The sequence below is a fragment of the Cavia porcellus genome, unplaced genomic scaffold (assembly GCF_034190915.1).
Source record: "Cavia porcellus strain 051 isolate PalLab524CR breed Dunkin Hartley unplaced genomic scaffold, mCavPor4.1 scaffold_1, whole genome shotgun sequence".
In the NCBI taxonomy this organism is placed as follows: Eukaryota; Metazoa; Chordata; class Mammalia; order Rodentia; family Caviidae; genus Cavia; species Cavia porcellus.
The window spans coordinates 121,138,777-121,164,302 of NW_026947484.1; the positions used below are offsets into that span (position 1 = coordinate 121,138,777).

General features: G+C 38.8%; 1 protein-coding gene across 5 annotated transcripts in view; it reads left to right on the forward strand.

Annotated features, from left to right (window-relative positions):
- Positions 1–1,414: 1,414 nt before the first annotated feature.
- The window catches only part of Slc35a3 (solute carrier family 35 member A3), a 48,295-nt gene continuing 24,183 nt past the window's right edge, over positions 1,415–25,526 (forward strand). For 2 of the 5 annotated variants that reach the window (XR_010049300.1, XM_063254858.1), the window contains exons 1-2: positions 1,881–2,012; positions 23,911–24,115. Coding sequence is in view for 3 of the 5 variants with exons in the window: in XM_063254858.1 (XP_063110928.1) it covers positions 23,926–24,115 (190 nt within the window). In the remaining 2 variants the exon portion in view is untranslated. Of the gene's footprint in view, positions 1,548–1,880; positions 2,013–23,910; positions 24,120–25,526 lie in introns of those variants that run through there. The other 3 variants (XM_063254869.1, XM_063254874.1, XM_063254868.1) reach the window with 3 other exon arrangements.

The following is a 25,526-nucleotide window of genomic DNA, read 5'->3' on the forward strand; positions in this document are numbered from 1 at the left end:
ACTTTCTCAAGCAATTTTCTCAAGGTCACATTATACAACCTTAATTTGTGTCTGTCTGTCTTTTTCTCCCTGGGGATTGAACCAGGTTCTTTTTATTTTTAAATTTTGAGAAAGGGCTTTGTCAAGTCGCTAAATTGCCTAGGCTAGATTGGAATTTAGGTTCTTTCTGCTTCAGCCTCCTAGAGTGCTCAGGCATGTGCCACCACACCTAGCTTTCTGTTTGCCATCTGTTTCCCTTTAGCATAGTGTTATTTGTGCTACAAAGAGGCATAAACTTAACTTATAGCAGCAGTGTGTTAAAAGGAAGGTCATAACTCTGCTCCACTATTTGATTATCACACTGGACTTAGAATGTTATTTTCATCCTGGGTATCACCTAACTCTGCTGCAATTGTTACAGGATTTTCAACAAAGATGGGCCAGGGGTGGTGGTGCACACCTCTAGCCAGCATCCTTTGGGAAGCTGAGTCAGTAGGCCCCATCAAGTTCCAGGCCAGCCTGGATTACACATCCTGAATTACCCTGTCTCAAAAAACAAACAACAATAACAAAACAAGAAACAAAGCAACAACAAAACTGTAAAGGTAAAAAAAGACAGTTAAAAATAGATTTGTGCCTCATCCCTAGAGTGAAGCTGAGCTGTAATACCATTACTCCAGAAGTTGAAGCAGGAGGATTTAAAATTTAAGGTTGGCCTGGCATTTTAAAAATTAGAAAAAGATTTGGGATGTAGCTTAGTGGCTCATGGGTGAGACCCTGGGTTCAATCTCTAGTAGTGGGGGTGGGGATGGACGTGGGGGTAATGTGTGTGACATGCATGCAGCCAGGAAGCGGTAAGCCCCCTCCCGACTCTGAGGTCTCCCCGCCAAGTTTCTTCTCCTTTGCTGGTTAATGGCTGTAGGCTCACTGGTGGCTCCACTCCAGGTTCTCCTCAGCCTCAAGGTCACAGGGTCGAACCAGCTTCCTGAGTGACTGCTGGTTGGAACCTCCACGGATCGAACCTGGTTTTCTGGCCACTGACAGTTGTTTTCAGGAGCAAGCTGGTTTGATTTCGGGATCCGCCTCCCGACACTTAGTCAGGGTCCTTTGCCCCAAGGACTTTGTCCTTCTTTAACCAGCTTGTTCAAGTGGCACTCGCTACAGCCAAACAGTCCCGCAGAGCACCCGGCAAGAAGCAGCCCTCTGCCGCTCTCCCTTAGGAGAGGCAGCGCGCACTGCAGTCAGGCAGTGGAGAGGTCGGGGCCAGGTCGCCGGCGGAGCAGCCAGACTCGGTCATTTTAGGGACGGAGCTGAGAAGCACAGCCCTGGAGCCACCAGAGACTAGTCGGGAACGGCGTTTGCCCGGGCCAAGGCGGAAGCCGGACCATTTGGGGGACGGGACCGCGGGAACCCGGAAACGCCTGGTGGCGCCAGCGACGGCGGCGGGAACCGGCGGCGCTGCGGGTCAGCGGTCGCGGCGGACCCGGCGGGCTCGGCAGCCTGGGGCGCCCGGTCTTGCTGAGCCGCGGTCCCCGGTGCGGGCAGCAGCCAGCAGAGTCGCGCGAGAAGTAAGTGCTGGACGCTCCAGACAAGGGTAGGCGCGGGAGGCCGTGGGCCGCGGAGCAGCACCGGCAACTCCCGGAGCTCGAGGAGGAGGCGGCGGCGCGCAGGGGGCTGAGGTGAAGTCTGGCGGGATGAGGGACAGCGCTTAGGACCTGAGCTACTAGTCAGGCAGGTGTGGGAACAGATGAAGTGACACGTCGTAACTTCGACCGCTGACGTGCGCTGAATATGCTGGGCGGAGGAGGAAAAGGTCCAGAGGAGAGGGGTGTGTCGGAACGGCAGTGTGCGCCTCGGAGCTGAGCCGTGCGGGCGCAGGGCGCGGGGCCAGACTGGCAGGGAGGGCGGCCCCCGGGGACGGCACCTTGGGCTCCTGCTCGGCGGGCGACCCTGGGCCAGGGACGCACTTACCCGAAGGGGTGCTGGCGGACGTGAAGGCACAGGGACTTCAAGCAGTGGACAAGCTGCCTTTGGTAAGGCGAGTCCGAAGGCACGGACCGTGTAAGAGCAGAATCCAAACGGTGTGTGCGCGTATGTGTGTGTTAGAGGCGGGCGCTGAGTATTGAGAAACTGAGGATTTTAAATCATGGAAAGCACCTCATCCTTTAGGAAGGTTAGTTCAAATGAATTAAAGAATAATGTCAAATGTAATGATGGGTCTTTGCTTTAGAAAATACTTATTATTCTAGAGTAGAAACCCGAGTCTCTTATTACAGTCTACTATATGTAGTATATGATGATGGGACAAGAATCAAGTTGTTACCGACATTTGGTAGTTAAATGTGAATTGTAGTATATCTCACTTGGCTATCTTAGTTTTATTGGTAAATCCAGGTTATTTCCTTTAAAAAGGGATGCCTTCTAAATTCTTCTCTTCCTTCCTTCCTTTCTTGTCTCACCATGTAGTAAAGGCTGGTCTTGAACTCACTATGTAGCTCAGGTTGGACTCAAACTTTAGTGGTCCTCCTCTACACATGTGCCACCATGCTCAGCTCTAAATTTACATTTCTAATCCTAACTTTTTTCTCTAGTTCTTCCCCTTTCACTCCCACCACCACTGTGCACGTCTTTTTTCTATACCAATGGCTTCCAAACTGGACTTGCCGCTTTCAGGCTGGCTACCTTGGAATTGCACAGCTCCATAATTGCCCCCTTTTTTCCCTTTCCGTGTTGGGAATGAAGCCCAGGGCCTTAAGCATGCTGGACAGTGCTTACTACCATCCCTGTGTCATTACTCCTAAAATCTAAAGGTCTTATACCATCTTTTTTTTTTCTCTCTCTCTTATACCATCTTTTGGTCATTCTTCTCTCAGAGATATTACTCGGTGACTTTCTGTTGGCTCCAGAATAGTTTTTTTGTTTGTTCATTTGTTTTTGTTTAGTTTTGGTGGTGCAGGGAATGGAATTTAGAGCATCATGCCTGCTAGTAAGTTCTCTGCTACTGAACTATGTTCCCAGCTCAGAATAAATTTTAAAATACCGTCATTCAGAGCTCTTCAAAATTTAAGTCTTAGCTAGGCATAGTCCAGCTAAGTGTGTGAACAATTTATCAATGAAAACACTTGTATAATGTAAGTGTTCTAAAGCAAGGCCTATGCCTCCAATCCCAGCACTTCAAAGGCTGAGGCAGGAGAATCTCTGACAGTTTGAGACCAGCTTAGAATACATAGTGAGTTCAAGGCCAGACTGTACTACTACAAAACAAAACCTTGACCCAAAAAATAAAAACAAGGGGTTGGGGATTTAGCTCAGTGGCATAAGTGCCTGCCTTGCAAGCAGGCAATCACGAGTTCAATCCCTGGTACCGATAAAAAGGAAAAAGACAATAAAAAAAAAAAAAAAAAAAACCAAAAATACCCAAAACTTTGCATAACTCAAATCAATATGATCCTTTTGTTTGTTTTTTAAAAATTACTTTATACCACATGTTCTATATTTTTTAGCTAAACTGAAGTAATTTGAAGTGGGATTTCTGAGCATGTTGTATGCCTACTTGCCTTGATCTTCGCTTATATTGTTTTTTTTCCCATAAGGAAAGCCTTTCTCATTATCTTTGTGAAAATTCTACCCTTTAGTACCTTATGAAACTTTCCAAAATTTACCATCTGTCTGAAACATTCTTTTTCTCCTGTGTGGTAGGCTTTATAAGTCTTAATAGTATTTGCTAAATTTAGATTGTAAGGATATTTGAGAGTTTCATTATCCCTATTAGAATGTAAGCTAAGGAAAGCAATTATACCTTTTAAATTTTTTTATCACTTTAATATTTGAACACAATATCAAGCTATTTTGCATTCTTAAATTTGTGTTAAATGCTATAATAAACTCATATATTGCTTCTAGACAAAGGATAACTCCTGTGTAACCTTTTTTCCAATTTTTATTAGTAACTTTATATTTGAAAATGCCTCTGTTTCAGTACCTAATTTTATTTTTTTGGTCTTTGTGAGACAGGGTATCACTTTGCAGTTTATTTAGGCTGGCCTTCAACTTACTTTGTAGCCCAAGCTGGCCTTGAACTTGTACAATTCTCCTAGTCAGCCTCCTGAGTTCTGGGATTACAGTATGCTGTCACGCCTGGCTAGTAGCTCATTTGATCCTAGTAATGAGGTAGAACACTTATTATCACTCTTAGTAAGAATAAGAAGGGCAGGTCAAATAATTTGTCTTTGCTCCCACATAGGCTACCTTTATGATACTAGAAATGGATATATTTGTATCCTCATATTCCTTTTACTTAGTAGGAACTCAGTATGTTGAATGGATGACTGGATCAATAATAGAATCAATGGAAGTAATTTCTCAGTTGAAAGCCTAAGTATTACTTTTGTTTCCCCTTTCCTGAAAAGTTTTGAGAGGAAAGTCTCTATTTGATGTCAGTCAATTATGAAAATTTATTTTATTTTTCAATACTCAGCAAGCACTGTCACTGACCTTTGTATCTTGCCCTCAACTTTGGTATTTTTGTTTTGATGAAATTGCTTGAAATATAAGAGTAAACTGTAAACCTGACTGGGTAAAATAACTTGAATATCAAATTTGTAGTTAAGAAGGGAAAAGAGTTTCTTGCTGCACATATAGTAAGCATGTACTATGCTGCTCACTTCCAGCCCTAGAGTTTTTTTTTCTCAGATAAATATTTGTTCAAAAAATCCAGGAAGGAATGTGTTTGCCACTGGTAATAGTTTATGGCAGGAAATCTAGGCTGGGGCCAGATTATGAGGAGCTGTTGTATGAGAGAATTTCAACTGTATCTTTATTTGGTAAAGAGTCAGTTAAACTTTATCGCTAAGAAATTCAATCAGATCTACATTTCATTAAGATATCTTTTGTATAAAGGATAGCATTGAGATTCTGAAGCCTCAGTTAATAGATGGTGACATGGGACTCATGTAAGAATTGAGCAGTAATTATTGTGCTCATAATTAATGCAGTTCGTATTCTATGAGGATAGAGGTGAGAGTCTGAAGCCTATCTTAGTTACTAGGCATAGTGACATAAGACTTGAACAGTAAATATTGAGCAAGCATAATTAATGCAGTTCATGTTCTATATAGCTTGAACTCATAAATCTATAGTATATATAAATTTCTAAGGTTATAAGTTTACCAGGGAGGGGTTGTAATTTTATGTTTAGAAAGAGTGTTGGTTTAAAAAAAAAAAAAAAAAAAAAACAACCCAAGAAACCATATGTCATTTGAATTCCGGCATTGGAAGCTCACCCTTTGGAGAAGGGGTAGTGTTCCATTAATTATCCAACACAGTCACCAGCTAGGATTAGAAGTTTAACATTCCTCCACAGTTTATCAAACCATAGATCCATAAAAAAAGAGCCAATTTTATATGTTAAGCTTCAGTTAATTTATTTTCATTGCTATTTTCCTAAAAATTTTATCATTTGTGAATATTATGAAAAAAGATTTTGCTTTTTTCCTCTGGTACTGGGATTGAGTCCAGGCCTTCCCACTGAGCTACATCCCCAGCCATTATTTACTTATTTTTATTTGGAAAGAATGCTTCACTTTTAAGTTGCTAAATTGTCTAGGCCTGGTTTGACTTTGCAATCCTTTTGCCTCAGCCTTCCTGAATGCTGGGATTTATAGGCATCTTCCACCATAGTTGAGGGCCCTCATTTTTCACATTTATTATCAGGCTGAATTAAATAAACATGAGTTAAGGTTAGTGGTACAGACCTGTAATCCCAGCACTTAGAAGATGAAGATGAGAGAATTGCTAGTTGAAGGCCAGGTTGGACTGCAGAGACAGTTCAAAGACCAGCCTTGATTATAACAGACCTTGTCTCACAAAGAGGGCGGGGGGGCGACACAGACGGGGAGAGAGGGAGATCTTCTTTTGATGCTGGAGATTGAACCCCAGGCTCTTGCTCATGTTAAGCATGTGTTCTGTCAGTGATTATATCTTCAACCCTGAAGCCTTATATTTATCTCGGATATCTACAATATTTTACTCTGTGGGGTCAGCACTTGAAATAAAGAACTGACCTAGAGCAGGATGGAGTGAGGACAGACTGGAACCTCTTAGCATCATCATTAGAGCCACACTGTTTCTTGTGTTTTTCTGTTGTACCCTATATTTTATTTTCCTGTCATAGCAGTTTATTATTAATGCTATCTTTTTTTGCTCCACTGTTTCATGAACTGTTTGAATAATACATGTGTCTTGTTTACTTTTCTCTCATTGCCAAGACAAAATACCCAACACCCAAAATTAAGGAAGGAAAGATTTATTGAACTCATGGTTTTGGAGGTTTCAAGTCCATAATCAGTTGACTCCAAGGCAGAGTAGCATGGCATAGGGGCAACACTTCAAGTACAGAAGACAGCAAAAGTAGCAAGAGCAAAAGGTAGGGAGGGCAAGGCTGTTTTTCTCCCTTATATTGTGTGCCGGCTATCTGCCCACACCATCTAGGTGCCACCATCTAGGTGCCTTCCTCTTGCATAGGATAAAGATTTTTACAAAGTAAGAAGCCTGACTCCTTGCTGAGTGGCCTATACTTCTGTACCTGTCAATTTCACACACTATATCCTCCAGTACAGTCTATCCAATGTCAATTTGGCAACCAGACACATTTCTTTAAACCAGTTTCCAGATAGAAAGACATGCTTATTCTTAACTTTTCACAGTTTGAACATTATAATAATACAGGTTTAATCCTTAAAAACCAGTTGTAAGTGAATCAACATTATAGTACATTAGAACCATAGTATTCCACCACTGGCCCCCAAAGATTCACACACATACATCCCTTTATACAAAGACAATTGTCCATCTGCAAGAGTTGCCAAAGTCCTAACAGTTTCATTGTTGCTGAAAAGTCCATTTCCCAACTCTCCGTTGAGATCTAAGAGGAATTCTTAGCTGCAACCCCTTGCACAAATGAAAACAAACTTTCAACAGTCAGTGGCTCAAGATAAACATTTTCATTCCAAAAGTTACAAATGGGACTACAAAAGATTGGAATCAAAACAAATCCAAAATCCTGCAGGGCAAACATTTAAATCCTGTAGTTCCATGTCCAGCATCTGAAGCAATCTGGCAAATTATGAGCTCCCGATGCCACTTCTGGTGGTTGCAGCTCCCACAGCTTCCCTATTTGGCCCATTTTGCTCCCTCCTTGCAGCTTTCCTCAGACAGTCCAGGTTCCTGGCTTTTCCAAACTTCTAGAGTCCCCACTGCACCTTTGACTTCATACTTATACCATCACACACTGTCCTCTCAGGGGCACACCGCTTGGCCTCCCATGCCTTCTGAAATTGGGGTGGAAGCCTTTTAAACTTTGTAATGCTTAACATTCTGCATGTACCTAAAATCAGTGCCACATGGATGATTCCAAGGTCTGCTGCTAGCTGGAGTAGTCTTTCCTCTCTCTTGGCGCTAGTGGTTGAGGACCTGGATCGCTGGGCAAACTGAATCCAATTCTCAGAAACAAATTTTTTATGCTGCCAACATTCTGGAACTGGTTCTCTGTGTTTCCTTCTTAGAACAAAGTTTCACTTTCGTAGTTTTGAGACTGTAAAGGTTGGTGACTTGCTGCTGCTTGCGATGCCCTCAGGCCATCTTTTCTATTGTTTTGTTTCTTCTCGGCAATTAAGATCTCTTCAGCTCTATCTTTGCAGTTTACAGCTTCACTGGAGTTTCCTTCCTTGCCAAATTCACATTTTAAGTCATTTAGCTGGGCTCTTTGCTCTTAATTTACAACATAAATCTGGCTAAAAGCACCCAACAGTAACCATGCCACAGCCTCAACTTTCAACTGCCTTGAAATTTCTTCTGCCAGATTAATTAATCTATTGCCCTTAATCATAGTCTGAGGCAAAGTCTCTGGATATGAGCAAAATACAGACAAATAATTCGCTAAGCCATAGCACACATCATCTAGTGTCCAGCACCCCATATGCTGTCCTTCTTCCCAGCAGAAACCTCCTGAACCTGGTCTTTACCAGCAGGATTTCTGTCAGCCTTCTGGTCTGAGTTCTGACTGAACTCTCGGCATTCCAGTGCTACTTTTTTAGGTCTCATCTTTGAACCTTTCCAAACTCTTCACATAAGCCATTCCCAAAGGCTGTTGAACCACATAGTCAGGTACAGTCACAGAAACTACTCCATTTCTCTAATGCCAAATTCTGTCTTGGTTACTTGGTTACTTTTCTCTGAGATAAAATACCCAATACTCAAAATTAAGGGAATGAAGATTTATTTACCTCACAGTTTATGGAGGTTTCAAGTCCATGATCAGCAGATTCCAAGGTAAGGTGGCGTGGCACAGGGGCAATCGTTCAAGTAGACTGAAGACAGCAAAGCAGCAAGAGCAAAAGAGGGAGGATGAGCCAGCCTCTTTTCCTCCCTTGTATTATATGCAGGCTATCTGCTCACACTACCTGGGTGTCTTCCTCTTGCACAGGATAATGATGTTTACAAAGTAAGGTCCCAGGCTCCCTGGTGAGTTGCTTACTTAAACTTTGTAACTCCTCAGTGTGACACAATGTATGAGCAATGACATGTTTATTGTTTCTGGGATAGGGTCTTTGTAATTCAGCCTGGCTTTGAATTTACTGTGTAGCCCAGCCTGATAAAGCTAACTAGGAATGATGCTCCTGTTTTACCTTTCAGAGTATTGAGATTACAAGTGTGCACCACCATACCCAGCTCTGTGGGATTGTAAAATGATATAACCACTCTGGAAAATAGTTTGATATCGCTCATAAAATAAAATGTGCTTACTGTAGGATTGATTCATGTTCGTGGATATTTATCTCTGAGAAATTAAAACTTATAAATGTAAAAATTATGTAAGAAATATTCATTTTGCATTCATCAAGACATGGAAACTACCCAAATGTCCTTCACTTGATGAATGGTTAAATCTGACATATCCCTAAAAGAGTATTATTCAGTGGTAAAAAAGGATCAACTACTGACACATGCAGTAACTTAAGCAGATCACAAGGACATGATGCTTAGTGGGGGGGGAACACTGTAAAGATTACAAATCACATGATTTAATTTATATAATATTCTCCAAGTGACCAAACTATAGAGAGGCAAAATGAATAGGAGGTTACCAGAGACAAGAGTTTGAGGCAGGGTGAGTGACTGTGATTTAAGGGGTACCCAGAGGTTTCTGTGGTGATGGACTGGCTCTGTTGTATACATAATGCTTATCACAATGCCTGACCATTCGGTTTCTTAAATACTTGATGGTTGATTGACTTCTGGATGATTGTGTGTTGCTGTATTTTTTTTACTTCCACCTCTGGTCTTCTTAGTTTTAAATCTTTCTTAGTGGTTAGGACCTGTTTTTCCTTTCTGAATTTTATATTAATATCTGTTCCCTTTTACAATATCTTTAACTCTTGCCTTCCAGTAGGAAATAATCATCTTAGAAAATGGTATGTCAGAATAGCACAGGACTAGAGAAATGGGAGAGTGGGAGGAATGGAGTACATGTTACACGGTACTTACATTGGAAGGAAATCATAAAACTTAAGTCATCTTATTTTCCTAATCACTGACTTCTTGTAAAGAGTACAATAATACTAGCTGATAAGATTTTGGTGTGATACACAAAGAAAAGAAAGAAGAGGTCCCTATTGTAGGCATGGGGGACTGCAGAACAGACACAAGCAACTTCTGGTGAAAACAGAGGTGGAAGTACTTTGATCAGATATGGCTGAGGGAGGAGTTTGGGAGTCGGGCAAAATGACATACCAACAGCTGATACGAAGGAGTCTCTGTATGGGCAAACAGGAAACAGAAAGATATACCAGGGACTGGGAGTGGAGCACTTTGTGGAGTCTTGGGATTGGAGGGGGCTCTGTGCACGCGGAAAAAGGGACTGGGAAGTTTATTTCTGGAACTAGAAGGAGAACGAAGAAGTTACTCTTGGAGAGATAGTTGCTTCTCTGGGTCCAGTACCAAGTTGGGTGGATGTCATGCAATAGGTAGCTCAGCCAGGCTGGTAGAATCTACCACTGTGCAATCTGCCAAATGTGATGGGCTGTATTTAGGTCATTTTATTTTCTACATTACTGACTTTATGTAAAGACTACAATAATACTAGCCACTTACAGTTGTTGCATGCATGTAATCCTATCTACCCCAGAGGCTGAAGCCAAAGAATTGCAAGTTTGAGGTCAACTTGGGTAACTTAATCTGTGTCTCAAAATAAAAAAGGTTGAGGATATACTTAATATTCCCTCGGTTCAATCCCGTTTATTACTTTTGATTTCTCTTTTCTTTTGAGACAGGTTCTTGCTTACATAGTTCATACTGGCCTTGAATTTGCTATGTAGCCCAGACTGTCCTCCAAACTTGAGGAAATCTTTCTGCCTCAACCTTCTGAGCACTGGGATTATGTGAATGCCCCACAATGCCTGGCTTCAAGCCTTAGTTTATACTTTATTTCTTTTTTTTAAATGGAACAAATTTTCATAACAAAACAGTAACAATACATTGAGTATTGTTATCTTTTAAAGTAGTTAATCTTAGTATAAGATATGGGCTTAAAAAATTCTCCAAATTAGCACAAACCTTTCTTTTAAATGAACGAAGAGAATCTAGTAGTATAACTATCTTGTATTTTGGGTTTTTTTCCTTTTCCTTTCCTTCCTTTTCCCTTTCCCATATCCTACTTCCTTTTTCCTTTTGAAAAATTGCCTTTCCATTTCACACTATCTATGGTGCATTTTGGACCCTATTTACTCTTTTAGTTCCTCACACCAAGGAGACAGTGCAGTGCTTACACGTGTGAGTCTGATTTATTTCACTTGTGAGTATGGTCTTTATTTCACTTACGAGTATTGCATTCATTTACTATAAAAATCTCAAGTTTATCCTTCTTTATAGCTCAGTAGTATTGCATGTGTAAAAAGACCACGTCTTTTTTATCCATTCCTCCATTGATGGGCATTTGGGTTTCTTTCAAGATTTAGCTATTGCAAATTGTGCTGCTATAAACAGGGATGCACATATATCACTGTGGTATGTTGTTTTTAATTCTTCTGGGAAGACATCCAGAAGGGGACTAGCGGAGTTGAATGAGACCTCTACTCCTACTTTTTTGAGGAATCTCCATACTAATTTCCACAGTGGTTATACCAGTCTGCACTCCTACCAACAGTGGAGAAGGGTTCATTTTTCCCCACAGCCCCTCCAGTGTTCGTTATTGATTGATTTCTTGATGATAACTGTGCTTTCTGGGGTGAGATGGAATCTCAGTGTTGTTTTAATTTTCATCTCTCAAATGATCAAAGTCAATGTGTAGTTTTAAAAAACATTAATTTTTTAATCTAAAAATTAGAAGGCAGATTTTGTATTTATATAATTGAAATATTTGAATACTATTTCAGTTGGATATAGTAATAGAAATTCTGCAGTCTGTGAAAGCAAGTTAAAAATTGACAGTACTATAAGTTACATATAGGTGAAATCATAAACTGACACATGATACCTTGAGGAAGAACGGAAAGAAAAAACAATGAAAAGTTGTTTAAACTGGTAAAGTGGGGAATGTGGCTCTCTGGTAAAGCAGGCAATTAGAGCGTATAAAGCCCTAGTTCCAGCCCCAGCACCACAAAACAAAGAAAGTGTTACTGAGTGACAGTAATCCCTTAGCCTGCCTTCCTTCCTTTCTCCTTTCCTTTTCTTTCCTTCTTTCTTTTGTTTTTTCTTTCTTCTTTTTTCCCCTCCCCTTCCTCTTTACTCCCTCCTTCTTTCATCAGTTTTCTTCCTCTAGGATCTTGTCCTAAGGATGACAAAGAATGAAGCTGACAGGACATCAGTGTATGTAATGAACCCAGTGTATGTAATGAGCAGTGTATGTAATGAACCCAGTGTAGTTCATTAAGAAACAACAACACACACACACAAAAAAAAAACCCCACAGAAACAAACAAAAAACAACAACCACGGGAAGCTCTTGTTCCTGAGAAAGGATCCAAGGGAATTGGCCAAGAAGCCACCCAAGTTCTTGAGCTCTTACATGCACTTTTGTTGGGCTGTTTTGGTGGAGGTGTGAAAATGAGACAATGAAACAAAGCAGTTGCTATTTGTAGAGTAGACTTTTGATTTCAGAAAGAGCAGACTTCCTCTGTCCTCCAGTTTCCCCTGGCACATATATCAATTTACCCAGGTCTTTGTCTTTGGGGTTTTTTAGCTGTCTCTGAAGGTAGGAGAGCATCTGTTCCCCAGCTTCCCTAGCAAGCACTTCTGCAGGTGTTGGTTCTGGCAGGTGTTGCTTCTTTCCCTGGACACAAGGGGCTCTTTTCCTTTGTGTTCTAATTTTCCCAGGGCTTATTTTGATTTGTTCAGGTTCTATCTTATCTGCCTACTATTTGACCATCTCCTGGTCCCATTTCCTTTTTTCCCCCTAATTTACCTCTCTCCTTCCCTTTCTATCCTCCCTCCTCATCCTTCTCCTTCTTTTTCTTTCTTTCTCCTAATTGGTCTTTTTTTTTTTTTTTTTTTTTTTGGGTGCTGGATATCAAACCCAGAACCTTACACATGCTAGACAACTACTGTACTGCTTAGCTATATTCCCCACTCCTCTATATGTTTCCCCTAAGACTATTAAAATATTACTAAGAATATATTTGAACTCTTAATAACCTTACCACTGTACTTTGATTTTTTGTTTGTTTGTTTGTTTTCTTGTAAAGCAGGATTTTACTATGTAGTTCTGGCTGATCCTGAACTCACCATGTAGCTTAGGCTGGCCTCAAACCTCTAGATCTAGATCCTCTTGGTTTAATTGCCCGAATGCTGGGATTACAGGTATATACACTGTGCTCACTGTGTATATTTTAGAAGTAGAAAGGATCTGAGAAATTGTGTAGATAAATTGTAGAAAAATTCCCTTTAAATATATGTGGTTTATATAATATTTAGGAGCTACCTGTTTTTTAAAAAGTTAAGATATTATAAAGGCCTTGAAATATTCATCATTAGGAGAAAGAGTAAATAAAAACTCCACTCATTTGATGAATCATAGTGTTGTTGGGGACTGGGGATTTAGCTCAGTGGCATAAGTGCCTGCCTGGCAAGTGTGAGGTTGAGAGTTCAATCCCTAGTACCAAAAAACAAACAAACCAAAAAACCCAATAACAGCATAATGTTGTTAATAGCAATGAACTAGGGCTGTATTAACACAAATAGCAAGTAATCATATCAATCAGTGTTTACTAGAGAAACAGATATAACTCAAGATACACAATTATATAAGAATACACAAGATTGGCTAACAATGGTCACCCACAGAATAAGATATGAAAGAGCCAAAGGGTCTGTCTGCACACTGGAGACCAAAGGATCCAGTCGAAAGTCTGCAGCTCACTGCAGTATCATGTGAAAGTCCATATCAGGAGGCTGATATGTGTGTAATGGAAGGCTAAAGAGTCTACACCCAAGGACTGAAAGATCTGTGCTAGAAACCGCAGAGATGCTGCTCCAAGACAAAGACTGGAGCTCTCTCTGAAGAAACAGAAGCTGATTCTTCCTTCTTCATTTCTGCTTTATATCATCAAGGAGATAAACTGTCCTAGAGGGGGTCTTCCACAATCTAGGATGTGAAATTGCTGAGCCAGTTTAGTTGAGCTTCTCTTACTCAGGTTGACACAATCAATCAACTATAACAATCCACCCCTTGTCAGCGTGACAACCAGACACATTTCTTTAAACCTGTTTCCAGATACAAAGACAAGCTCATAATTAAGCCTAATATGCTATAACGGTCCTGCCTATAGCAAGAAACACACTCTGCCCTCTGCAGAATTGAAGGCAGGTTTTCTTTGGGCGATGCTTACTCTTAACATTTGGTAACTCCAGCATTATAACATAGGTTTAACAATTCTTAAGAACCACTGTTAAAGTCTATCAACATTGTATTATATTAGAATCATATTAGGAGAGAATTAGTACAATTATAGTCCTTGTTTCTGTATCTTATCACAGGAACATAGCTGGTACTTAGAACTACCTTTTTCAACTACCCATTGCTTACCCTTTTGGCCTTTAGCAAGCACCTCAGCAGGTATTGGTTCATTCCCTGTTGGAGTGACCCTTAGCTTCAATCCTGAAAGTTGTAGGCCATTTGCCATTCTGCCTGGATTAGGTTTTTTGTTTTTTGTTTTTTTGAGACAAGGTCTCATTGTAGTTCAGACCAGCCTTGAACTCATTATCAGTCTAGGGTGGCCTCTAACTTACACTGATCCTTTTCCCTCAACCTCTCGAGTGCTGGGATTACAAGCATGTGCCACAATACCCAGCCTCTTATTGACTTTAATTACAGGACACAATAATCCAGGAGGCACCCTATGGGATTTCTTGCACTCCATCTATATTCTTCCTTTCCTCTGCTGTGAAGTAGTAGTCCAATTTCCCCTCAATAGTTTGGGCAGCCATCCCTGACAACATTGTGACTTCCCTTTTAACTTGTTTCCTCAGCATCATGAGGAAACCAGAATGACCAGGGGGAAGGCTTAGCTTCCAGTGCAGAGGTGTTAGTATTGTGCTTCCTGGTACAAGCCCTCTTGGCTCTGAAAGTAAGGTGTCTAAGCCAGCAGAACATCAGGTCTCTGGAACAGGAAGCAAAAACTTTGCTAGTGGGTCACTGGGATAATGGTGAGTGATACAATTTCCACTTTCACCCCTTGTTTCCTGGACCTGTGAATCCTGGCTGTGGGAGATACAGTACCATGTAGTGAATTTTGATTTAAAGCATACACAGTCTTTTGAAGAACCTTGCCAGTCCTGCAAGCTTTTGCCATCTAGCTGGCTCTGTAACAGTGTCTTTAAAAGACGCTTCTATGTTTTATCAATCCAGCTGCTTCTGGATGGTGAGGAACATCACGGGTGAATTCCATAAGCATGCACCCATTACCCTACTTCTTTGGATGCAAAATGTGTGCCTTGGTCAGAGATAATGCTATGTGGAATCCTATGATGGTGGGTAAGGTGTTCTGTGAGTCCGTGGATGGTAGTTTTGGTAGAAGCATTATGTGTAGGGAAGGCAAGTCCATATCCAGAATAAATGGATGTCCCAGTAAGGACAAAGAGCTGTCCCTTCATGATGGAAGTGGTCTAATCAACCTGCCACCAGGTTGTGGTTGATCACCCTGGTAATGGTGCTTAGTTATTATTCTCTTGTTAGTGAGACCGAGTGCCTAACACCCAGAGTTAAAGGGGGAAAGGATTATTTAGCTCACAGTTACAGAGGTTTCATTTCTTAATTGGCTGGCTTCAAGGCAGGGTAGCATGGAAGATAGGCAGTACAGAGGAGAAACAGTTCATGGTGGACAAATACTAGCAAAGCAAGCAAGAGACAAGACAAGCCTCTTTCTGTCTCTTATATTGTATCCAGGCTATTGGGATTAGGGCAGTGCCAAACCAATCCAGTGGACTGATTTATTAATCAACCATCCTTAATCCTAGGATCCTTAATCCTAGAATTGCACCATGAATCAGTCACATACTCTAGAATCAGCCACATCTGAACAAGCCTCACCTGTGACTACATGAGACTTTAGGGAGACATCTAAAAAAGTTGTAATGGCAATGGTAACTAAAATAAGGTTGTAAAGTAGTATATACAGTGTGATATTATGTATGTAAAATATTTAAGGCTTATAGATATATCTGTATTTATATGAAGATTTAAAAAGTATATTAGAAATACATATTCCAAATTAATGATAATAGATTTTTCTACAGAGGGGCAAAGGAATATGACTTGGAGTTGTGGCTGAAAGAGAAATTTGACATTAATTTTAATAGTTTATTATTTTAATAGAAGGGAGGGGCAGTGATTTATTTAGCTCAGTGGCACAGTACTTGCCTGGCAAGCATGATGAGGTCCTGAATTTGATTCCTGATACCCAAATAATAAATAAAAGAATGAAGGGAGAAAAGAGGGTAATCTACTTGGGACCCCTTCTGTCTTTCTCAGACAGCTTTCTTTCTCCAATAAATATGGTCTGCTCTTTTAAAAAAAATCAGTTAAAAAAAAAAAAAAGGAAAACAAACAGATGTTAAAGAATTGATGTTTTTTAATTCTGAGTGGTGAAATTATGTACATGTGTTACATTCTTGGTGTTCTTATATTTATCCCAGCACTCAGGAGGCTGAGGCAGGAGGATTGCTGGGAGTCTGAGGCCAACTTGGACTACATAGTGAGTTCAAAGCCACCCTGAACTACACAACAAACCCTGTTCCCCCCAATATATATATGTATATATAAATGTTCTTATTAAAAAGAACACAAATAACAGTAAACAACAACCAAAAAAGAACCCCATCAAAAAGAAGTAATGATGCCAGGTGAGGTGGCTCACACCTGTAATCCCAGCACTTGGGAGGTTGAGGCAGGAGGATCATTGCAAGTTCGAGACCAGCCTGGGTTACAAAGTGAGCTCAAAGCCAGCCTGAACTGCATAGAGAGACCCTGTTTCAAAAAGACAAAAAAGAAAAAGAAGAAAAGAAGTAATGTTGTTTACCTGTAGTAGTTAGAAAGACTGTACATTCAGGTCTTAACTATTAAGGTGAAAGTGGTTTTCTGAGCATCCTCTGTCCTTTTAGGCCATTTATAAGTTTAAGAGTCTCATTAAATCCTAAATGGGGTCAGAGAAATTAATAATCAGGTTTTTTGTTGGGCATGGTGGTATATACCTGTAATCCCAGCCCTTGGGAGGCTGAAGCAGGAGGTTCATCTTGAGTTGAAGGCCAGCCTGGACTGCATAAGTGAGTTCAGTGCTGGCTTGTATCACACACAGAGACCTTGCCTGGAAAGGAATGTGTACAGTAATTTGTTGACTTTTTTTTCTTTTCTTTTTTTGGGTATATAATTCAGATCTTGCACGTGCTAGGTAAGCACTCTACCACTGAGCTATATTCCTATCCCTATTGAGTGATTAGAAACTGACCTTTAAATTTTCATTTACAAAGAAGTTAGGTACATTATGATCTTGGTGACACAGAATAAACAAAAGACTTCCTTGAACAAATTGAAGTCATTGTTTGACATTTTCTGGTAGAGTTAGATCCTGTGCCAAATACAAGATGCTGGCAACTTTCTTTCCATATAGAGATAAAGTACCAGGATGTCCCAGAGTTTTATAGTACCATGTAGTGTAAACCAGGGAAGCTGATATTTAACATATAACCTGTTGTTTCTAAATACTAGTTATGTGACCTTGAATAAGTCATCTTTTTTGTTTGTTTTTTCTAACTTTGTTATTCACTATATTCTTCATTTTTAAAATAAAGAGATTACATCAGATGATTTCTGAATCATCTTTCACCTCTAAAATGCTTCTAAATTTTTTTCATGTTAAGGTTCTTTTGCTATTGTGTCTTTACAAAAGTGAGATAGTTGGTTTGTAAACAAGTCTATGTATTCTTTCCTGTGAGCTTGGTCTTCTAACAAAGTGGTATATTATTTAATTTTTGAGATTCAAATGAAACATGAAGATAATTTTCCCCAATAATTATGTGTGTGCATTTAAGGTGACAATATATATTTCACAATTAGAAAAATTTATCCTTATATTCATGGTGTAGCATTGTTTGTGTTTGGGGTATGATTCAGTTGAGACTGGAAATAGGCAAATTTAGTAAATTAGACTTTGTGTTTTCCAGAATAAGTTTCTCTGTAACCAGGATTCTTAGCCTCCTCTAGGCACGGAATAATGATTGTTTAATCTTTTTGAATAAATTATGTTATTAAAATAGGAGTTACGGAGACAAAGTCATTTACAACCATAAATAGTAGCTTGATTCTGAGAGCTGTAAAGAATTTTTGACAAATTTCAGATTCAAAGAATTCGATGTGGAAGATAGAATCATGGAAATGCTGAGGTGAGGAACAGAATGACAGAATGTTCTTGGCATTAATCCAGAGATATCAGAGCCAATACAGAAGCTAAGCCTAAAGCTTGGTGAGAAATACAAATTATTACTCTGTCCATAGTCTTTATCTTTTTAAGTCAGTTTTATTTAGTTTTACTTTACATATAATAAAACATACCCATTTTATGTATAAAATTCAATGAGTTCTGATAAATGAATATAGTCATATAACTACCACATAGAATATTTCCACTGCAACAAAAAATCTTGCTGTCTCTTTCCAGTTAACTCTTCATCTCAGCCCTTGGCTGCAGGCAAGCATGAATTTGCATCTACCAATTCAGATTAACTTTGCCTTATCTGGGATTTTATTTATTTATTTATATTCTTTTTTTTTTTTTTTTTTTTTTTGGTGCTATAAGTCAAACTCAAAACCTTGCGCTTGCCAGTCAGGCTCTTATGCCGCTGAGCTATATTTTGGGTCCTTTACCTGCAATTTTATATAAATGGAATTGTATAGTATAGGTTGGTATACAGAAATTTTTAGCTTGTGTATCACTTTTTTATATTTTAGCATTATCAGTATTCTGGTCTCTTATATTGCTGAGTAGCTGGCCTTTAGTGTGGATATGTAAGACCATTGTCAGGGGTATTAAGAATATTTTCTCTCACAATGTTTGCTTTTTGATGTTTTCATAATATCTTTGGAAGAGCATTTTAAAATTTTTAAAATTTAGACAATCTTTATTTTCTTCAATTTTGAGTCATAATTTTTGTATCTTATTTTAAAAATTTTTGCTTTTCCCCACATGCTTATTTTCTCTAGTGTTTGCTTACTGATTATTTATCGTTTTAGGATTTTTTTCTTTTCAGTGCTAGGGCCCTGTGTGTGCTAGATGGGCATGGTATCATCGAGATATACAAACCCAGCTCTATAATAGCTTTATTTATTTATTTATTTTGGACCCGGAATTGAACTCAAGGCCTTGTACTTGCTATGTTTTTATCCAGTTCTAGTTAATATTTGGTATATGGCACTTAAAAGTACTGGTTCGTTTAAATAGATACCACATTGTTCTAAAACTATATCCTTTTTCTTTGATATTTTGGACTGGATGTTTCTTCAAATTCATATGTTATAATTCTTGTGGGTTTTTTTTTTTTTTTTTTTTTGGTACTGGGGATCAAACTCGCAATGTTGCGCTTTCTAGGCAGGCGCTTATGCCAGTGAGCTAAATCCCTGGCCCTCATGTTATAATTCTAACTCCCAATGTGATGGGGTAAATAGTGTTGCATATAAGGGATAATTAGTAAAGCCCTTGTGAATGGGCTTAGTGCCTTTATAAAAATGGATTCCAGGGAACTTTCTGTTTTCTACCATTTGAAGATACAATGGACAAGAAAATAATTTGCAAACATAGAAGAGAGACCTCATCAGAATCTGATCATACTGGTATTATAAACTTTTAGCACCCAACACTGAGAAATTTTTGTTCGCTTTAAGCCACCAGGCATAAGGTACTTTATTATCACATCCTGAACTGACTAGGACATAAGGATCTACAGTAATTGTGGACTGTATTTTATCCCATTGATTTATTCTTCTGTCCTTATCAATACCAATGTTACTGTAGTTTTATAGTAAGTCTTACTGTTTTTTTCTTTCAGTTTTTTTTTTTTCTTGCAGTACTAGGGATTAAATCCAGGCCTTTATGTATAATAGGCTAGGAAAACACTGTATCATTGAGCTGCACCCTCACCTTTGAAAACTTTATTTTGTTTTAGTGTCTAAGTTATCAAGGCTGGTCTCAAACTCTGTCCTGGGTAGCTGGGATTATAGGTATGTGCCACTACACCTGGATCAAATTTGTTTTGATTGCCTATATCCTTTGCGGTTATATATGTTTTTGAATTTCTAAAAAAATAAATTTTGTTAGTACATTTTAGATATAATGATAAAATTTGTCATATGGAATTTGATTGTGTATCTTGATTCTTTTTTCTTTCTTTCTGTCCCTTCCCTTCAGCCCTTTTTCCACTCCTTGTTTATAAAAGCTTTGTTTCCTTTTTTTCCTTTTATTCCTTTTCTCCTTTTCCATTCCCCTCCCCTCCTTAATTCTCTTTCTCATTTGAACATTTTCTTCCTCTTTCACAATACCTACTATACATTTTGGTCTTTCTTTACACTTTTGGTTTCTCACACCAGAGAAATCATGTATGTGTGTCCAATTCATTTCACTTAAGAGTATGGTTTCAAGGTGCATCCACTTACCTAAAAATGTCTCAAATTTATCCTTCTTTATGGTAGAGTAGTACTTCACTGTATAAAAAACCCCCATGTTTTCTTTGTCCGTTCATTGGTTGATAGGTATTTGGGCTGTTTCCAAGATTTAACTATCACAAACTGTGCCACTATAAACACAAATGTGCGTATATCATTGTGATATGATTCTTTAAATTCTTTCAGGAAGATATTAAAAGGGAACGTTTCTATGGAACTTCTAGTTTTGGCTTTTTCAGGCATTTCCATACTGATTTCCATACTGGTTACACCAGTGTAGAAAGGTTCCTTTTCCCCACAGCCTTGCCAGCATTTGTTATTAGTTGATTTTATGATAATAGCCATTCTTTCTAGAGTGAGATGGAATCTCAGTGTTGTTTTAATTTGTGTCTCTCAAATGAGATATTGAATATTTCTTTCATATATTGATTTGCCATTTTTATTTCTTCATCTGAGAAGTGTCTTCATTTCAGATGTCCATTTTTGGGTAGGGTCTTTAAATTTGGGGCAGGATTTTTTTTTTTCATCTTTTATGTATTCTAGATATTGGACCTTTGAGGAATAACTGGCAAAAATTTTTTCCCAGACTGTGATTTGGCTCTTTACTCTGAGGTTTCTTTTGCTGTACAAAAGCTTTTTAATAAGATTAGGTCCCAGTTGTTGATTTTATGTGATATTTTCTGTGCAATTGATATTTTGTTCATAAAGTCTTTGCCTAAAACCAGTGTCTTTGAGAAATTACCTATTCTGTCTTACAGCATATTTAATGTTTCTGTCAATATTTAGATCTTCAATTTATTTTGATTTTATTTTAGTGCATGGTGAAAGAGGTGGGTCTTTTAATATTCAGCATGTGGAAAGCCAGTTTTCCCAGCACCATTAAAGAAGCTATCTTTCTTCCAGTAAAGGTGTTTGGCTTCTTTGTCAAAGATAAGGTAGTTGACTGAAGTTTGAAGTTGTTTCTGTATCTTCTAATCTGTTCCATTGATCCTCAGGTTTTTTTTTTTCCAGTACCATGCTGTTTTTACCATGACAGCTTTGTAGTATACTTTCAAGTCATGGCCCCTGTCGTGTCTTTGTTGCCCAGAATTGTTTTTGCTATTCTAGGTCATACTTCTACTGTTACCACTTGAGAGAGTCTAGGTGGGTGGCTTTCAAATTGTTGCACCTCACTGCCCAATGGATTTGTCTTTGGTGAGCTGGGTGTGGGTTGCACTTGTTTCCATGTCTTCTCATTTTTTAAAAAATTCATTGTAAATTGTTTATGGTAGGAATCTTTATTGCTAATATGGACAACCCTTTGGAAATGACTACTTCTTGGAGATATCTTCCAGGAATAGCTGACTTTTGGGCTTTGAGACTATTACAAATCTTGTCTTCAATATTTAGGGATGAGAAATTGCTGTTTGACATACCTTCTGGTTCTTTGGCACCATCCTGTGATACTGGGTTTTTGTTTTTTTGATTTTTTTGTTTTTTGATACCCAGAATTGAACTCTTGACGATGGTTTGCCAGGCGCTTACACCACTGAGCTAAATCCCCAGCCCATGGCTTGTAGTACTGTTTATGACTCTCTGGCCATCTAAGTATTGGTGTACAAGGCAGAAAACCTGATTAGAACAATTATGTCACCTTTGCTAAAGTACTACAATCAATAATAACAATAGCATGAAACATACCCTAAAATGACAAGCTGTGGTATCAATTTGTCACCTTTAACTGTATGAACTCTATTTGTAGTTATATAAATAGTCTAAAACACTCTAGAAGCCCTGCATTGTGGCGCATATCTGTAATCCCAGCATTTGGGAGGCCAAGGCATGAAATTATTACAAATTTCATGTAGCCTTTACTACATTGTAAATTCAGGGTTACAGTAGTGTCGCCACATAGGGCACCACATTCACATTTGTAGTGCCTGTAACTTCCTGAAGTATTTACTTTTTATCATTTTGAAATGTCCTTGTTTGAGTCTAAAACTAATTCTTTGGTAATCTGTTCTACCTGAAAAAGTCTCTCCATATTTTTCATTTGTTTTTCTGATGATGTCTTTTTCTATATTCTGTTTTATTCCCTGACTGGGGATTGAACATAGCGCCTTTTGCAGGGAGCTCCAGTCTCAGCCTTTTGTATTTCTTTTATTTTGGGACTGGATCCTAGTCAGCCATTAAATTGTGCAGGCTCTGCTTGAATTTGTTGTCTTTTTGCCTCAGCTTCCTGAAATGCTGGGATTATAGGCATGTGCTACCACACCCACCTTAATCCATTTATTTTTTAATTTATTTGTGTCTTCATATTTAATATGAGTCTTTTGGGTATACATCTCAGTGGTTGTGAGAAAAGTTGGCTGGGAAATTAGGTGCGACGGGTTAAATATGGGATCTCTAGTGAATATACAGAACAGTTTGTAAAACCCTGCCTGTGAACTTCTCCCTGGAACTCCAGGTTTTCAATAGGATGTCCTAGATCTGAGTCAGCCTTAAGCATGGGATCCCAAAACTGCCTCTCAGAACCCATATATAGAAGTTCTTGCAGTTTCCTAGAGATTCGGACAGCATAAAAGAAAGATAGTCATAAGGAGGGATGCTATCATAACTTTCCACAAAAGTGTGCACACTGTTTCCCAGATGCAACTTGGAGTTTTTCATCTTTCCTCTTAACCTGTATTTTCTCTTTACTTGGACCAAGCTCACTTTGCAGAGCCAGTTTTCCTCCTACTCTTTACTTTTGCTTTCTTGAATAAACTTTGCCACTGTTTTTTTCTTGTTGTGTTTAATTCTTCGTTCTAAATGAAAAACTTGGAATCTAGCTCCAGTGAGGTGAACGAGCCAGAATCTAGTAATGTTTAGTTGGTGAGCCACTTTTTAGAAGCAGGCTATCTGGTAACAGTAGTGTGTGTAGTTAGTAATCATGGAACTTTGGGTTCAATCCTCAGCAGGAAAAAAAAAAATCAGTCACTTGTAGTAATACTGAATTAATTATTTTAAGGAACATATAAGGATTTTTTTCTATTGTTGAAGGAGTGGGGTACATGAGAACTCATGTGCTTTTTTTAATCTTAGTGATGCTAAAATTGTTTCATGTATGTTTTGAATCCTTGTTATTGTGCGTGTGTGTGTGTGTGTGTGTTTTGGTACCTGGGAATTGAACTTAGGACCTTGCGTTAGCCAGCTAGGTGCTGTATTGCTGAGCTACATCCTGACCTGTTGCTATATTTTTGTGATAGCTCTTTTGAAATTCTTGCCAGATAATTCTGTCATCGTTGTCTGTTGATTGTCCATATTCATCCAAATTGGGATTTTTTCCCCCTGGTTTTTGTTATGGTTACACTCATTTGGGGTTACATTCTGCACATTTTGAGTATTATGAGACTCTGTCTCTTTCCTGTATTAATTAAGAGGCATTGGGAGGAGGAAAGGTACTGCCTTTTTGCTGCTGTTCACCTTATGTAGTAGGAACAGCCAATAGCACTCAGCTTCACAGTGGCTGTAGCTCTGGTGGGAGGGGAAGGATCACTACTTCTATTGTTCCTTCAGGGTGGAAATAATCTACAAGGCTCTGTCCCATAGACTTCACAGCATCAAGTCTTGGTTGATTTGTCTTTTGTCCAGGGGTTTTGGGTGTGATAATTAGAAAGAAAGAGTTCTTTTTCCAGCTTGTCTAGAATCAGAAATCTCTTATTAGACATTCTTGTATGTTGTAATTTTATTTTATTTGCTTTTTTTTTCAGGCAAATGAAGATAAAATGATGTCTGCCAACCTAAAGTACTTTTCTTTGGGAATTTTGGTCTTTCAGACTACCAGTTTGGTACTAACAATGCGTTATTCTAGGACTCTAAAAGAGGAGGGACCTCGTTATCTATCTTCTACTGCAGTGGTTCTTGCTGAGCTTTTGAAGATAACTGCCTGCCTTTTGTTAGTCTACAAGGATGGTAGTAGGTATCAAGGTTTTTATTTGTAATTAATGCAATTAATTTAAATTACATATAGGTAAATACGTATTGGTAACTATACATTTGAATTCTTGCATTTTTCTAATTGAGCTAGTAGTAAGAACACTGAATTTTTTTTTTTTTTTTTTTGGTATCAGAATTCAAACTTAGGACCTTACACTTGCCAGGTAGGCACTGTGCCATTGAGCTGTATGTACCTGGCCCAACACTGAAAAAAAATTTTTTTTTGGTACCGGAGATTGAACTCATGACTGCAAGCTTGTTTTTCTTTTCTTTTTTTTTTTTGTTCTTTTTTCCTTTCTGTCGGTACCAGGGATCGAACTCACGACTGCCTGCTTGCAAGGCAGGCACTTATGCCGCTGAGCTAAATCCCCAGCCCCCATGACTGCAAGCTTGTAAGGCAGGTGCTTATGCTGCTGAGCTAAATCCCTAGCCCAATACTAAAATGTTTTAAACATTTTTATTAAGATACTTTTATTTGGTGATAGTTCATGCCTTTAATCCTACCTCTTGGTCAGCTGAGACAGAAGGATTCCAATTTTATTCTAGCCTGGATTGTATATCTAGATATGGGTCAGCCTCGGACACATAATTTGCCATTTTAATGATTGTTTGTTTGTACTGAGGATTGAACTTGAAGCCTCTCGCTTGCCAGGCAGGCGCTTATGCTGCTGAGCTAATTCCCCAGCCTTTAATGAGTTTTAATGTCAAGTCACAAACAGAAACTCTCCATTTGTCCTTATGTCTAGCCCCTCACAACATCTAATTTACTTTGTCTCTGCGAATTTGCTTAGTCTAGATATTTCATGTAAGTTGAATCCTATAATTATCATTTCATGTCTGATTTACTTAGTATAATGTTTTCAAGACTTCATCCTGAAGCATGTTCCTGAATTTAATTCTTTTATGGCTGAATAATATTTCACTGTGTAAATGCTATATACATATATATATATTAGCAGTAATGCTGTTTGCATCCCTATTTTCATTTCTTTTTTTTTTTTTTTTTTTTTTTTTTGTCTTTTTCCTTTTTATCGGTACCGGGGGTCGAACTCACGACTGCCTGCTTGCAAGGCAGGCGCTTATGCCGCTGAGCTAAACCTCCAGCCCCTGTATTTTCATTTCTTTTGTACATATAAGAGTAGTATTGCTTAGTCCTCTGGTAATTCTGTGTTTACCTTCTTAGGCAAAGGAAACTGTCAAACCTTTCTATAGGAACTTTACTGTTTTGTATTTTTTTTTTCAATCGGTACCCAGGGATCGAACTCACAGCCACACGCTTGCAAGGCAGGCACTTATACCACTGAGCTAAATCCCTAGCCCCACTGTTTTGTATTTTCATTAGCAATGTATAAAGATTCCAGTTTTTCTACATTCTCACTAAAACTTGTCC